This window comes from Danio rerio, chromosome 13 (assembly GCF_052040795.2).
Source record: "Danio rerio strain M-AB ecotype USA chromosome 13, GRCz13ab, whole genome shotgun sequence".
NCBI lineage: Eukaryota > Metazoa > Chordata > Actinopteri > Cypriniformes > Danionidae > Danio > Danio rerio.
In genome coordinates, this window is record NC_141033.1 from 17,402,931 (window position 1) to 17,416,519 (window position 13,589).

General features: G+C 36.0%; 3 protein-coding genes across 12 annotated transcripts in view; 1 reads left to right on the forward strand and 2 right to left on the reverse strand.

The window, feature by feature from the left end:
• Positions 1 to 13,589, forward strand: part of LOC147841024 (uncharacterized) — a 485,466-nt gene that overhangs the window by 130,418 nt on the left and 341,459 nt on the right. The window lies entirely within an intron of this gene.
• LOC147834160 (uncharacterized) overlaps positions 1 to 13,589 on the reverse strand; it is a 439,063-nt gene that overhangs the window by 107,549 nt on the left and 317,925 nt on the right. The window lies entirely within an intron of this gene.
• Positions 1 to 13,589, reverse strand: part of ckba (creatine kinase, brain a) — a 20,006-nt gene continuing 6,417 nt past the window's right edge. For 9 of the 10 annotated variants that reach the window (XM_087278239.1, XM_087278242.1, XM_087278245.1 and 6 more), the window contains 5 exons: positions 12,202 to 12,334; positions 5,917 to 6,088; positions 2,798 to 2,921; positions 476 to 665; positions 1 to 367 (listed from right to left, as the gene is read on the reverse strand). In XM_087278239.1, the coding sequence (XP_087134365.1) occupies positions 189 to 367; positions 476 to 665; positions 2,798 to 2,921; positions 5,917 to 6,088; positions 12,202 to 12,334 (798 nt within the window). In that variant the 3' untranslated portion in view covers positions 1 to 188. The remainder of the gene's footprint in view (positions 368 to 475; positions 666 to 2,797; positions 2,922 to 5,916; positions 6,089 to 12,201; positions 12,335 to 13,589) is intronic. The other variant, NM_001077163.1, reaches the window with a different exon arrangement.

Genomic DNA, 13,589 nt, shown 5'->3' on the forward strand with positions numbered 1-13,589 from the left:
TTAGGTCAACAAGGGCTCAATTTTATTCTCTGCCTTTTTATTTTATTCTCTATATCTGTTGGCCTAACATATCAAGATCTCAGAGCAGAGACTTTATAAAGACTTAATAAAAATATGTCAACATTCAATCAAAGAACTAACAAAGGGCAGGTTAAAAGAGAAAATGTGTGAAGTGAGCTTGAAGTGTTCTACTTTTGAGCAGGCATGAGGTCATCTACAGACTGGCCCTTCTCCAGTCGTTTTTCCATCTCTATGAGCAGTTTGACTCCATCCACCACCATCTGCACCAGCTCCACCTCAGAGAAGCCCAGACGGTCGGCGTTAGAGATGTCAAAAACACCACCAACTGCAGCAGTGTCCACACCACCTGATGAAAAAAGACAACACTTTCTTATTGCTAAAAGCTTTTAAGCTGGATTTTTGTTCACAACAGTAGTAAAGTATCTACTACAGTTAAAGTTAGTTGAGTTCCTACCTGTTCCACGTTTTTGCAGCCTCAGTCTCTTGAGGATCTCCTCAAACTGCCGGTATTTGCTGAGATTGGGCAGTTTGACATGTACTCCTGCACGCAGCCCTGTTCCGAGGTTGGATGGACAGGTGAGGACGTAACCAAGATGCTCATTCCACATAAATGCATGACCCTTGTTTCTGAACAATTCCTCAATCTGAAATAAGCAATGTGTATATTAAAGTCTCAGTTTAAGGAACCTTTAATATATACTTTAAACAAACACACTTTATGCACTGGGATTTGTGATCTTATCAAACAATTACGTCAAAACAACATCTATTTTGAGTTAGAAATTTCAAAGCTAAATGCCAAAACACAGCAATTACACAAGCTGATTTCACTAGACAGATGTATGAGAAACACAGCACACTGAGGACATAGTCTGGTTTCCAAAAGGTAATGCAAAAAAAAGCATATACTAAAATAAAAATAAACAGATTGTGGACTAAAATATAGTCCTTGGTGTAAATGACTCATTCACATCGCACAGACAAACAGCAACGTACACTTCATTGGGTTTTGTCAGATCAGTGTTTTAACCTTGTCAATGTCTATTGATGGCTGGATTTTTCACAAAATTGTGCTTAATATTCTGAAAAACAAGACACTCTTTACATCCTTATTGTAGTCACTTTCAGATTGGACTGGGGTAATCAGTCTGATTGGTCTGTGGCTACACTGCCCTCTACAAAGCATGTTGTGACACATTCCTCTCACAAACCTCAATCAATTCAGGGCTTTATTTCAAAGATCTAGGCGCAAAGTCTAAAGTGCAAGGCACAAAAGCATTAAGGGTATGTCCGATCCACTTTTGCTATTTTAAGGATACAGTTTGTGCCCAAACAAATGGTCTAACAGGGTTGTGCTTATTCTCTTAATGAGTTATGGCTGTGTTTTAAACATAACATGCATTAAACCATGAGGTCAAAGGAACAGCCTGAAGATTTCAGGGACAGAATTGTGGCAAGGCACAGATACTGTACGGCCAATGGCCAACTCTACCGCACTTAAGGATTCTATGAGCACAATGGCCTCCATAATCCTTAAATGGAAGACATTTGGTATGACCAGAACCCATCCTATCAGGGGGTTGAAAAGCCTTGGTGAGAGAGGTAAAGAAGAACACAAAGATCACTGTGGCTGAGCTCCAGAGAAGCAGTTAATGCATTTATATGTACTTTTATATTCTGGGTAAGGCATGGGACTAAATAATTAACTTAATTATGATAGGTAACTCAAACTGTCAAGAAATTTAAATTACGTATTTCTGCACATGCTCTTTACGTAGACAGATCATTTGCGTGTTCATGAGAATGAAATAAAAGCTGTGATGGCAGAAAAAAATGGACAGAGAGTGCTATGGACGACGGTTCGCGGTGTCCAATCCTCACACGGAACTGGGACCCTGGCTGCACCATGGACACCTTGTCCTTTACACCCTGCACTTCATACACCCACTTCTTTGCGAAAAAATAGCCCTTCGGAGGTTTCAAGGATTTTTCTGTAATCTCTCACCTGCGACAATTGCTATAGTCAGAATATTAAAAGAAAGATTCAAACACCTTCGTTATACATTTGTACATGTTTGTGTAATTCTATTTAATGAGCTGAATAATACACAAGCCATCAAATAGACTATTATAGATGTTATTTTTAGGCATTCATGAAATAAAAATAAAAAAACATAAATGCATTTTTAAAATTAATTGGACAGAGCAGTTTTTACCATTAGCAGGAATTGAAAACCTGTAGTTGATCCCCAGCAAAGCCATTATACAGAACCCTAACCCTTAGTAGAGTGAGGTACATGCTTTCCTCCAGGCTTTGATCACATCTGCCACAGCAGACTGAATACACAGCTCTTTCCTTATTTTAAGACCTAATCAAGCTAAAATGAAGACAATTAATACAAGGAGAGGCAGATTGATGAAAGTCTGTCACAGACTTGCTGCAATTAACAGAAAATTAGTCGTAGCTATGGAGAACTTTAATCCATTTAAGTAACCCCAAGTAAAGCTTGCTGCACATGAAGTGCAGTTATTTGGTAACATGACAACCTTGTCATACACCCCCCCCCCCCCCCCCTCCTTTTTCTTAATTTGAGTTACATTTCAAACAGATAAACTGTGTGATTATTCTTCAGTTAACTCATACTATTTAAACCATGCTATTAAAATGTATCAATTGATAGCCCTGTGAATCAGTGTAGGTGCTATTAAAATGACTGTTCTTGTTGTGAACAAGTGTATAGGATCACTTGTATGACTAGTAGCAGTGATGTAATACCTTAGTAAGACCTATGCAGAAACGGGTGAAGACTTCCTTCATTTTGCCTCCTTTTTGCATGGAGATGACACGTAGATGGTCTTCCTCATTCACCCACACAAGGAATGTCTTGCTGTCATTGTGCCTGGAAATGAGGAGAGTCAGAAAATCAGGGATACAGGAATGTCTTAAAAGCCCAGCACAAAAATGCAATCCTTAATTAAAATAAATGCTTTCCTTGTGAGAAATGATGCTAAAGTATGGTTAAAAAAAAACTATGCAAATTAGGGTTCCCACTCTTTTTATGAAATTATTTTCCAGGACATCTGCAGGAGTCTTTTTAAATAATTAAGTTAGAAGTTGGTCAGAATCATTCATACTCATTAGTAATAGGCTAATTAGTAATTAGGGGCCATTCACAAAGAGTGTATTTTTCCTCTCCAATGAGCAATTTTTAAAATAGTTTTTCCAATGTAAACACATGCTTGTTGATGGCCATGTTTGATCGTCTTGTGTCTTTAAAAGTGATGCAAACTTCGGTTCGGATGCATTGATTAAAATGACAGATGACTTTGCGCTTTACTAACACCCCGTTTACACTATAACGCCTTGATGGCCAATTCCAAGTTGTTGCCTATATCTGATTTTTTTCTGTCCTTTTACACGTTCTGTTAATTGGGACAAATTTCCAATTCATGTGTTTACACTTGCTATACAATTTTCGTCGTTGCGCATGTGTAAAGGCAGGTTCTAGCATCTGCGCCATACTAGCCACCATGGAAGAAATTGTCTTGCTTTTAGCTCTGCGAAATATGAAAGTTTGCCCAACTTTAAAATGATTTTGAGGTGGAAGACGAGGGAAAGGGCCGTCATCGCAGCTTGCACCTATGGCTTATATATGGTGTCCTCCACTGGTTCATCTTTCAACAGGGCAAGAAGGCAGGTAACTTCTGCCGTCGACCACTGATGACTTTCCTCCTCTCTGTTTTCTGTTGGAGTTGTGTACCGCATCGGCTACTCCACACACCCTCTACCTTCTACATTTTTTAACAGCGAAGAAGTACCACATTGTCACAAGTTTAGTGACGTACAAAAAAGAATGCCTCAATAAATCCGATCTGCCTGTTTACATGAATGTCGCATTGTCACATATTTGATTTCTTTCTATCTGAGTTATTTCCACATATGAAGGAGGCCTAAAACTAATCTCGGGGCATTACTCTGCATTTTTTTTTTGTGTGTTTACACGGTCTTAGAACAGATCCGATCTGTGTCACATACAGTATGAGCAAAAAATTGGAATTGGGTCACATTTAACTGGCAGTGCAAATGGGGCCTAGGTCTGTGTGGGTTATGACACGTTCCCTTATTAAATTAATATCTCAACATTCTTTATGAAAGACGTAAAAACCTACAATGTGAAAAAACGATCTTAGTTTGGTTTTAACACAAACAGAGGTGAGGGGCTTAGTATTTATAAGTGAAATTACCCGCCCCAATACATCGTGCACCAGACCTAGTTGAAGCCCAGACAGACAGGCAGTCAGGCAGCGTAGTACAGAGAGTTGATTAAAGCGCACCAAACTTTAGACATATTTTATATTTTAGACACAGATTTGATGCTTGTACTTGCACCAGCTCCATGCATTGGGTTAAATTAGGCTTTCCAGTGTCCGTAGTCAGTCCATTACTTCTACTGTATCTGTTCAGCCCTAGCTCTAAAAGCTACAGTAAAACTTGCCCTTTTCTTCAAAATGATTACATTAATTGTTGTTAGATTTTGCAATAATTGCCTTAACCATTCTTGAGTTAAATTCAAAGCATAAATTCAAAGCATAAATTGAGCATTTTTATTAAAGTAGAAATCAATTTACAAAATAATATAAACTTGACTGACTGCTTTAATTTAGTACTGAATCAGTAACTATCAATACATTCATTCATTTATTTTCTTCTCGGCTTAGTCCTTTTATTAATCTTAAGCAGTGGATGCCCTTCCAGCTGCAATACATCACTGGGGAACACCCATAAACTCTTATTCACACACATACACTACGGACAATTTTTGTCTACCCAATTCACCTATACCGCATGTCTTTGGACTTCGAGGCTCGAACCAGCCACCTTCTTGCTGTAAGGCGCAAGCAGCACGAGGACTTTTATGATGATTTATGAGGATCAAAAGTGGTGGATCTGTTCTGCAAAATATTTGACTGTGTGTCTCTGCATCTCAAACGACTAAAAATAATGCAAAACAGTATAACTAAAGCAACGTTGTTCACTTTGCCCGTTTCCCGGATCGTTTGAGAAGTGTGAGTGCTCTGAATTGGGCTCAGGCACGATTAACTTGGCCAGCCTTAACCTGGTTGGAAGAGGTATGCCTGAGCACAGTTCACTTGGGCTTTGGGCACGGTACACTTGTGTGTAAGTGCAAAACGCACCTAAGCCCGAAACTGAAAGCGAGACGCAACTTATAAGGGACTGTTTCATATGGATTTATTAATCATTCCTACAGTACAGTGTATGCAAACTGTCGTAAATTATTAAAGACGCAAACCCCTCACTGCATGACAGCTGCGCACGTTCAGCAAACCTCCTAATTCCTGCAGCACGAGGACTTTATGGTTGTTTTTGAGTGTCAAAAGTGGCTGATCTGTTAAGCGAAATATTTGACTGTGTCACTGCATATCAAACGTTTTAAACGTTATAACTAAAGAAATCTCCACTATGCTGAGCGAAAGCGCTTACTGAACAGCGCGGGATCGATGACATAACCATGCCCAGGCCTGAATGTAATGTAAGTGCAGGCCATTAGGGGAGAAGGGAGGAGAGACAAGTGTGCTTTGGCATGGTTCAAGGCAACTGTGCCTAGTGTGAGCATGCCCTTAAAGTCTAAATGTAATTTGAAGTGGAGCTAAAACTTTATTATGGAGAGGCAGTAGTGGTTAGGTTGTGCTATGAAATGAAATCAAGAAATACTTATTTCATGAAATAAAATAAATAACAGAAAAACAACATATACCAAGACAGAAGATTTGTAGGATCTGGAACGAACAGACAGGAAGTAGGTTGCTTTTTCTATGACAATAACTATTTTAAAGTGGAAAAGGGAAAGCATTAAGCTGAACCAGAACACTTACCAGATGCCTCTCGCATCAGGCCAATCACGAGCCATCCCTGAGGCCAATAGCAGAGGAGACACAGGCTTGTCGAACAGGAAGTGATCATCGATAAGCTGCTGCTGCTCTGCCTCTGTCATGTTCTTCAGGGCATAGTATTTTCCTTTGAGATCCCCAGCCAGGGCACCCAAAGCTACAGCAAACAGACATAAAATATCTATATTATATATATATATATATATATATATATATATATATATATATATATATATATATATATATATATATATATATATATAAATTTATTATCACGTCGATATTTTTCTCAGAAAACATATTTCTAAAGGGGCTGTTGACTTAATGTTGGTAACAACCAAAAAAATCCATATATGGAAAGAACTACAAACAAAACTAATTAGGTTTACAAATTAGGTTATGTGTAACAAAATATAATGACACAGAAAAATTTTTAAGAAAAGCGTAAGAAAAGGCAGTGAAAGCCCAGACAGCATCTAAAATCTCTCAGTGGTCAGAAAGCAACCCTTTATTGTAAATGAATATTGGCTGCTTCAGTCAAACATCTACATTACAAGGATGATGAAGATAGGGCTGCACAATTTGGGAGAAAAAAAAAGCGATTTATCTGATTTTAAAATGTGACTTACTACCATTTCATAAAAGAGCTACAGGTTTGAGTAGGTAAATTTAACAGCACCTAAGAAAGACCAAGCATTGACACAAAGTACATTACACTCATTTTTATTTTAAAACTTTTTATCTATTGTAGCCATTTATTTTTATAAAAAATTGTTGTCAGTTGTCATGACTAGTAAGAAAATAGCTACAGTATTTTAAAATTCTTAAAATTTTAAAAATGCCAAAACCATCAGAATTTGAAATGTGTTTATTTGAATTATTGACAATTGTAATTTAATAAATCAGAATTTTTATATGCCATTAATAATTGTTTTGAATTTGAACTTCTTACTTTAAATTAGAATTTTATAACTTGAATATTGAACATCTGAAATGTAAGACAACTGAATTTTTCAAGGCTCAATTTTTTATAGATGTATTTTCAAATTTTTGTGTTCTGAATTTACAAACTGCAGGTATTGGGTTTGTAAAAATACAGTTTTACATTTTTAGGGTGAAGAAATTCAGAACATCAAATTAAATTTTCTAAAATTCAAAACCAGAAAGTCAGATGGTGAAATTCAAAACCAGCAGAAAGTAGGTTAGGGGTCATCAACAGGGTACAGTAGACGATCACCGAAATGTCAATCTAAGCAAATTGGCCAATCACAGAGCTGCATGAGTTTACTGGTGTATGTGAGGCTTACACAATTCTTCTGCAAACTGACTATCGGCGGTCAGCTATTTTCAGTAGTTTGTGTAATAAATATGGATGCTTCAGTAAACCAAATTAATATATTTAATTCAATAACATCTCATTGGGTAATTAATTTTATTTACATTTTTTGAGGGATAAAGAGCTGATTCTTAACTGTACTGTAACCTCTGATGGGTTATTTCAGCAGACACAGGGCTCTTACACTTTTAACAAAATGTCACATCAAGGCACTTTTCAAGCTCTTTCTAGGTGCATTTTCAAACTGTCCCAGCATTTTACAACTGTGGTAAACGACATATTTGCATGCACACACTTCTTCAACAAATTATATAAGATGCTAGTTGTTACAATATTCTATATTACATCATAGCATGTATTTTATAGCAAGTATTTTATAGTAAATTCATTTTGTAGTGTATGCATTTAGTATATGCATGTAGTATAGTATTTTAAGGATAGCCTATTATCAACACTGATATGCTGCCTCTTTTAAAGATCATCTATTCACATCTAAGATGTCATATTTAACCTTACATTTATATTTATTTGAATGATCTGATTTTTCCATATATTTAAAAATATTAAATTATTTTTGGCTAAAATACATTGAAATCAAAATGTCCAATGGGTGGCACCAAATCTCTCTCTTTGTCACTGAATTGCACATTCAGATTTTTTTGAACTGGCTTATTTATGAATGAATAAAGTGCCTCACTATGAATGACTCTCTCAGAGATTTCTTCTTAACCTCGTTTGTTAAGCGCTTAAAACTTTGTTTCAAATGTTAACAACATAAGAGGTGTTTAAAACGTCTATATTGTTGTTAATAGTGTACAGGGAAAGCCACTTGATCAGTTTTCAACATGTTTGTTTTTTTGACCCAAAAGCAGCCTTCCCAATACTCTTAGCTTAAATACATATGAATTTAATTTTACATTAGGATATATGTAGATAAAAAAAAACATTTCTTTTACCTATTTCCTGTTTCCTTCATTTATTTTAAAGTTGAGTAATGCACCCTTCATTTTGAAATATCTCACCTGTAATATGTGATCATATTTATTGTACAATACTTGTAAGTCAACTATGAGGGCAAAAAATAAAATATATAAAAAATAGTTAATTAATCGTAGTCGAGTTAAAGGGCCCTAAAGGGCCACAATGTGGCGCAAGGCGCAACACAATTGTTATTTGCTAGTTTCAGCTAGGCGCAAAAGTCGTTTTGACATTTTGCACCAAGCTGTTTAAATAGTAATGCATTTGCGCTCATATGTGCATATGTGGCATTCTGGTCTAAAAAAGCAGGCGTGTTTTGGAGCGTTGCTGGCGCGTTGCTATTTTGAGAAACTATAATAGTCTGTTCTTTAGACCAGAACAAAGCCGGTCTATTTTCCGGCGCAAAGTGCCCCTTGCTTACACACTACTTCATAAACACAAGATGTAGAACAATAAGCAAATATCTTTACATATGAAAAAGAATTAAAATATTAAGGATATATATAGGATATAAATATAAATGATTAAAATATTACAAAACATTATTTTGTAGCCTACATTAATATGAAAAACCACTGCTTTCATGCCTTCTTCATCTCGGGGGCTTTTTCAGTTCATTCAGTTTTCTTTTTTATAATGTTATCATTATTAGCAGTTTTATTTATTATATCCATTATAATTTATTTAGATTTGTTTTAATGAAAACAAGCTAAGAATTGCCCACCTGTCAAATGCACAGCATTTGTATTAGGATATAACTAATTTTTTTGACCACACTTCGTTATTATTGTTCATTTATTCGTTTGCTGGAAATTAGAACTGAATTTAGAAATAGTTTTGCAACAAATCTTTACGCTTAAAGGGCACATAGTTTAACCCTTTTTTATGATTTAATATTAATTTTATGGTTCTTTTGAATGTGCCAGTTTAGGTTCAGTTCAACACACAGTTCAGATGTTTTTATTATTATTTTATTATTATGTGTTAAAAAGTCACACGCTGAAAATGGCGGACGTGAAACAAGAAACTGAGAATATGATCGTGACGCGAGGCTGTCAATCAATATTGGTGGGCGGGGGGACCGCTCTCCTACGTAAAGTTGCGGTCGGTCTGAAAACAGCTCCAATTGGTCCACCGTTTTTATGTTGTTAAATTGAAAAAAAAAAGGACTGTGTGTGTTTATATCACCCCAATATGACTGTCTATACACTATATATGTCCAAAAAGCTTGAAAAGTAGATTTTTCACCATAGGTGCCCTTTAACAAACAAAATTAATTATTTATAGGCTAATGGATGTCTGTGCGTACATGGTCTCCCCATCCACGAGAACGAAAGTAAAACTAGATTATGAGATGACTTATCTCTCATTCTCGCACTGTAGATGCTCTGTTTAACTGTTTTCTTGCTGGTGAAATGCTCAGTTTTTCCACTTCCACTTATTTTATGTCATGTAAATAGCAAATGTGCCATGGCACGACACAACTGGCACTTAAAGGGAATGAGAGATGAGACTCTGATTGGTTTATTCTCAAAGCACACCTATAACTCATTAAGAAAATAAACTCAACCCTTTTAGACCATGCGCCATGGCGCAAAGTGGATTTTTCCGATTCTGACACGCCCTGAAAGCGATTGCGCACTGCGTTTTTTGCTTTGCGCATGGACCGTCAAAATAGGGGTTAGTATAAATTGGCATGTACTTGCTAAGTTTCTTATAGTTAGTTAAAGTATCAACAGATACAACAGTATCAGCAATATCAACAGATATTAAGCAGACAGTCTTCTAATACTCAAATGGTCCATCAAAATAAAGTGTTACTTGAAGCTTGTTGCTACAACTTTTATATCTGTATTGGACTATAGTTGTGTTATTTATATGCATGCTTCTTTTTAGAGTTTGCACTGTTTACCATGGTGCACTGAGGTTTATAACAAATCTTAAATCTCTCACTGATCATTGTGTTTTGTACAATCAGATGTTACTCGCAGGCTCAAGCAATTACATCTTTGTTAATAAATCTATTTTGGGTTTACTCCCCTCATATCTCAAACTTTACATTTGTAAAGTTGTAAAGCTATAGCCTTTGGTATCAGAATTTTTTTTATTGTCTATACCAGTGTTGTGTACTGAAATGGGAAAAAAGTATTTTAAATATTCATCACATTTTGCATGGAATAAACTCCAAACAAAGTTGCTATTTAAAAAGTTGGTTTCACTAAATGCTTTTAAAAAGATTTTAAATGATTTGGCGTTTAAAACATTGGCCTGTAGATGTTCTAAATAGTTTTTACTGTCATTGTATGTGTGTTTTGATGGATGAATGATGTTACCTGTTATTTGTTTTTGTTTGTTTGTTTGTTGTTTGTTTGTTTGTTTGTTTGTTTGTTAAGCCCATGTGAACTGTATACTGTCTAATCTTGGCCAGGACACTCTTGTAAAAGAGATTTTTACTTTCAATGTGCTTTTCCTGGTAAAATAAAGGTTACAATATCATGGGGAATCACATGACGTAAACACATGATGACAACATCTAAAGCAAAACACAGACACACCTGACATGTAAAACAATAATATATCAACTAAAAAACAAAAATTTTATTACTTTACAAACTATATTGTAAATAAATCACATGAACGTTTTCATATTAGTCAAAAATATTACCGAAATGACTTTAAAAACTGAATAATGTAAATTTGCACAAATTTAATAATTCTTTCATTCATTTTCTTTTCGGCTTAGTCCCTTTATTAATCTGGAATCGCACAGTGGAATGAACCACCAACTTTGCCAGCATATGTTTTATGCAACGGATGCCCTTCCAGCTGCAACTCATCACTGGGAAACATCCATCCACAAACTTATTCACACACATACACTATGATCAATTTTAGCATACCCAATTCACCTATACGTCTTTGGACTTGTGGGGGAAACCTGAGCACCCAGAGGAATCCCATGCAAACACAGGGAGAACATGCAAACTCCACACAGAATTGCTAACTGACCCAGCCTAGGACCAGCAACCTTCTTGCTATGAGGCGACAGCACTACCCACTGCGCCACCACATCGCCATTTGCACACATTTACATAAGTTAAAAAACAGACTCAATGAGGGGCTAAAATCTGCTGAAATCTGTGTGCGCAGATTCAGTGTTGGCCTAGTCATAACAGACTTATGTTGTGCTACTTGTGTTGAGTTTAGAAACTCAAAGTGACTACAGATTGTTGGCAATTGAAAAAAAAACTGTAACCTTATAGTTAATATTGTAAAACCTGGGATGTCATTCTAGGTGTGTGTCATTTCAGAGGTTGCATCCATCAAAGGATGCAGACTTCAAAGGTGCGTTCTTCGAAGTCCACACAAGCCAAACCAAGCGTTTAAAAATGAGACAGTCTAGCCTACAGAGGACAGATCTCATTGCCTAGCTACCATAACAGCTGCCATTAAATAAGTTTGTAATGACTTTTTTTTCAAAGTGATTTTAAAACTTATTTCAAGCGATCTGAAGGCAAAGCAAGGTTTACAAACACTGGAAATAAAATTCTCTTGATCTATACATGTACACATAAAAATGTAAACTGTCTATTAAAATGACTTTTTAATAAGACATGTCGTACTCTTTTTGTTTTTTAACATGTGTTTAGCTTTTCAAGTACAATAAAAACCTAATTCATACATTTAATCTGAAGTTTTCTTTTAAAAACATCATGCCATTAACAGCGCGCAATGTATCTTGGGATGTTCGAGGCCCCCAAAGGATCCACCGGTTGTACCCACCATATCCTGGGAAACGAAGGATGCATTTTGAGGCTGCATTTGAAGCAGACTTTAAATTGTTTTAAAATGAGACAGCCTTTTTGCAATGACGCAGTGCCCTTCGAATGCATCCTTCGGAGGATGCAGCCTCTGAATTGAGACACAGATGATGTGTAATATGCTTGCTGATGTACCTTGTACTGAGAGCTTCTCTACAGCTCTCCTCTCTCCACGGCTGCAGTGCGGTGGCAAACAGAATCCACGGATACTCCTGCCAGTTCTGACGCGAGAGCTCAGCACGTAATTGGGATCCAGGTCATCACCCCCCTGCAAGTACAGAATGTTTTAGTCTTTTACAGCGTTGCTGTAATCAATTTTTACAATCAATATGAAGACCTAAAAAAAAATTAAATGAATACTCTACATTAGGATGTGCAATAGCAACACAAATTCATACATCAATCTTTTTGACATTCTGGTAATTAATCTATAATTTTTTTATACAAAAATGAATCATCTAAATAAACAGGATAACAAGTTCAACTTAAATTAAATCAATGGACTGTGCCTGAATGCAAAGGACATGATACCCACATAATGGGTATTTTATAATACATAATTTATTTAAAATATAGTGCCTCTGCTATCAGTTTAGATGACAGTATAATGATTACTGTTAAAATAATGAATATGAAGTAAAACTGCCAGTAGGTGGTGACAAGTATTAAGGAGTGTCACTGAGCCTGCAAAGCTCAGCATTGTGATCTCAGATTGTGAATATTTAGCGTTTTTGCTGGCAAAATACAACAAAACGGTACAAATTCTGAATATTTTAGTTAATAATTGTCAGTTAGTAATAGAACTGTTGTATAGGCTAAAATAAGTAAGTATAAGTTACAAGTAAATATGCAATATATGGGAAAACTGCAATTCAAAACACATTTTAAAAATCCTAAATAGATTTTAATCAACAGCGTTATAAATATTTAAATGTAAGAAAACACGACATACAGCATACAACAAAATGCTTTCTAGGGATATATTCTGTAGAGGTGGGCAAAGCAAAGCTTCATGAAACACTGAAACAGTTGAAGCAAATGTGTCGAAGCTTCGAAACGTTTCGAAACCCCACTCTACAATAAGGGTGAAACCTAGTGGTCAATTTTATGTATAGCTCTGAAAAAGCTTCAGCAAAGAAACAGCTAAGCAAATTGAGTTATTAAACCCCACGTTGCAGAGTTGAGGTTTCAAGTGATTTAGTGAAGCAGTAAGAGTTCCTGACTAGCATGCAGAGATAATGGGTTGGAATGATGCAGCTATAGATGTTAGTTTTTAAATGTTCTGTCCTTTTAATGTGTTTTGCTTTAAAATTCATCTGACATCCAAATGAACACTTTGTGAATGTCTTGTTTTGGTCAAAAAAGTAACTTTATTAAAATACATCAAGCCATAATTTCATAGTATTTGTACAAGTCAGGATTCGAACCCAGGCCATTTGCAGCACAGTTACTCTGAGTGCATGCACAGTCCACTAGGCTACATGAGATGTACAAGGATGGACTGGCCATAGGGAGCACCGGGA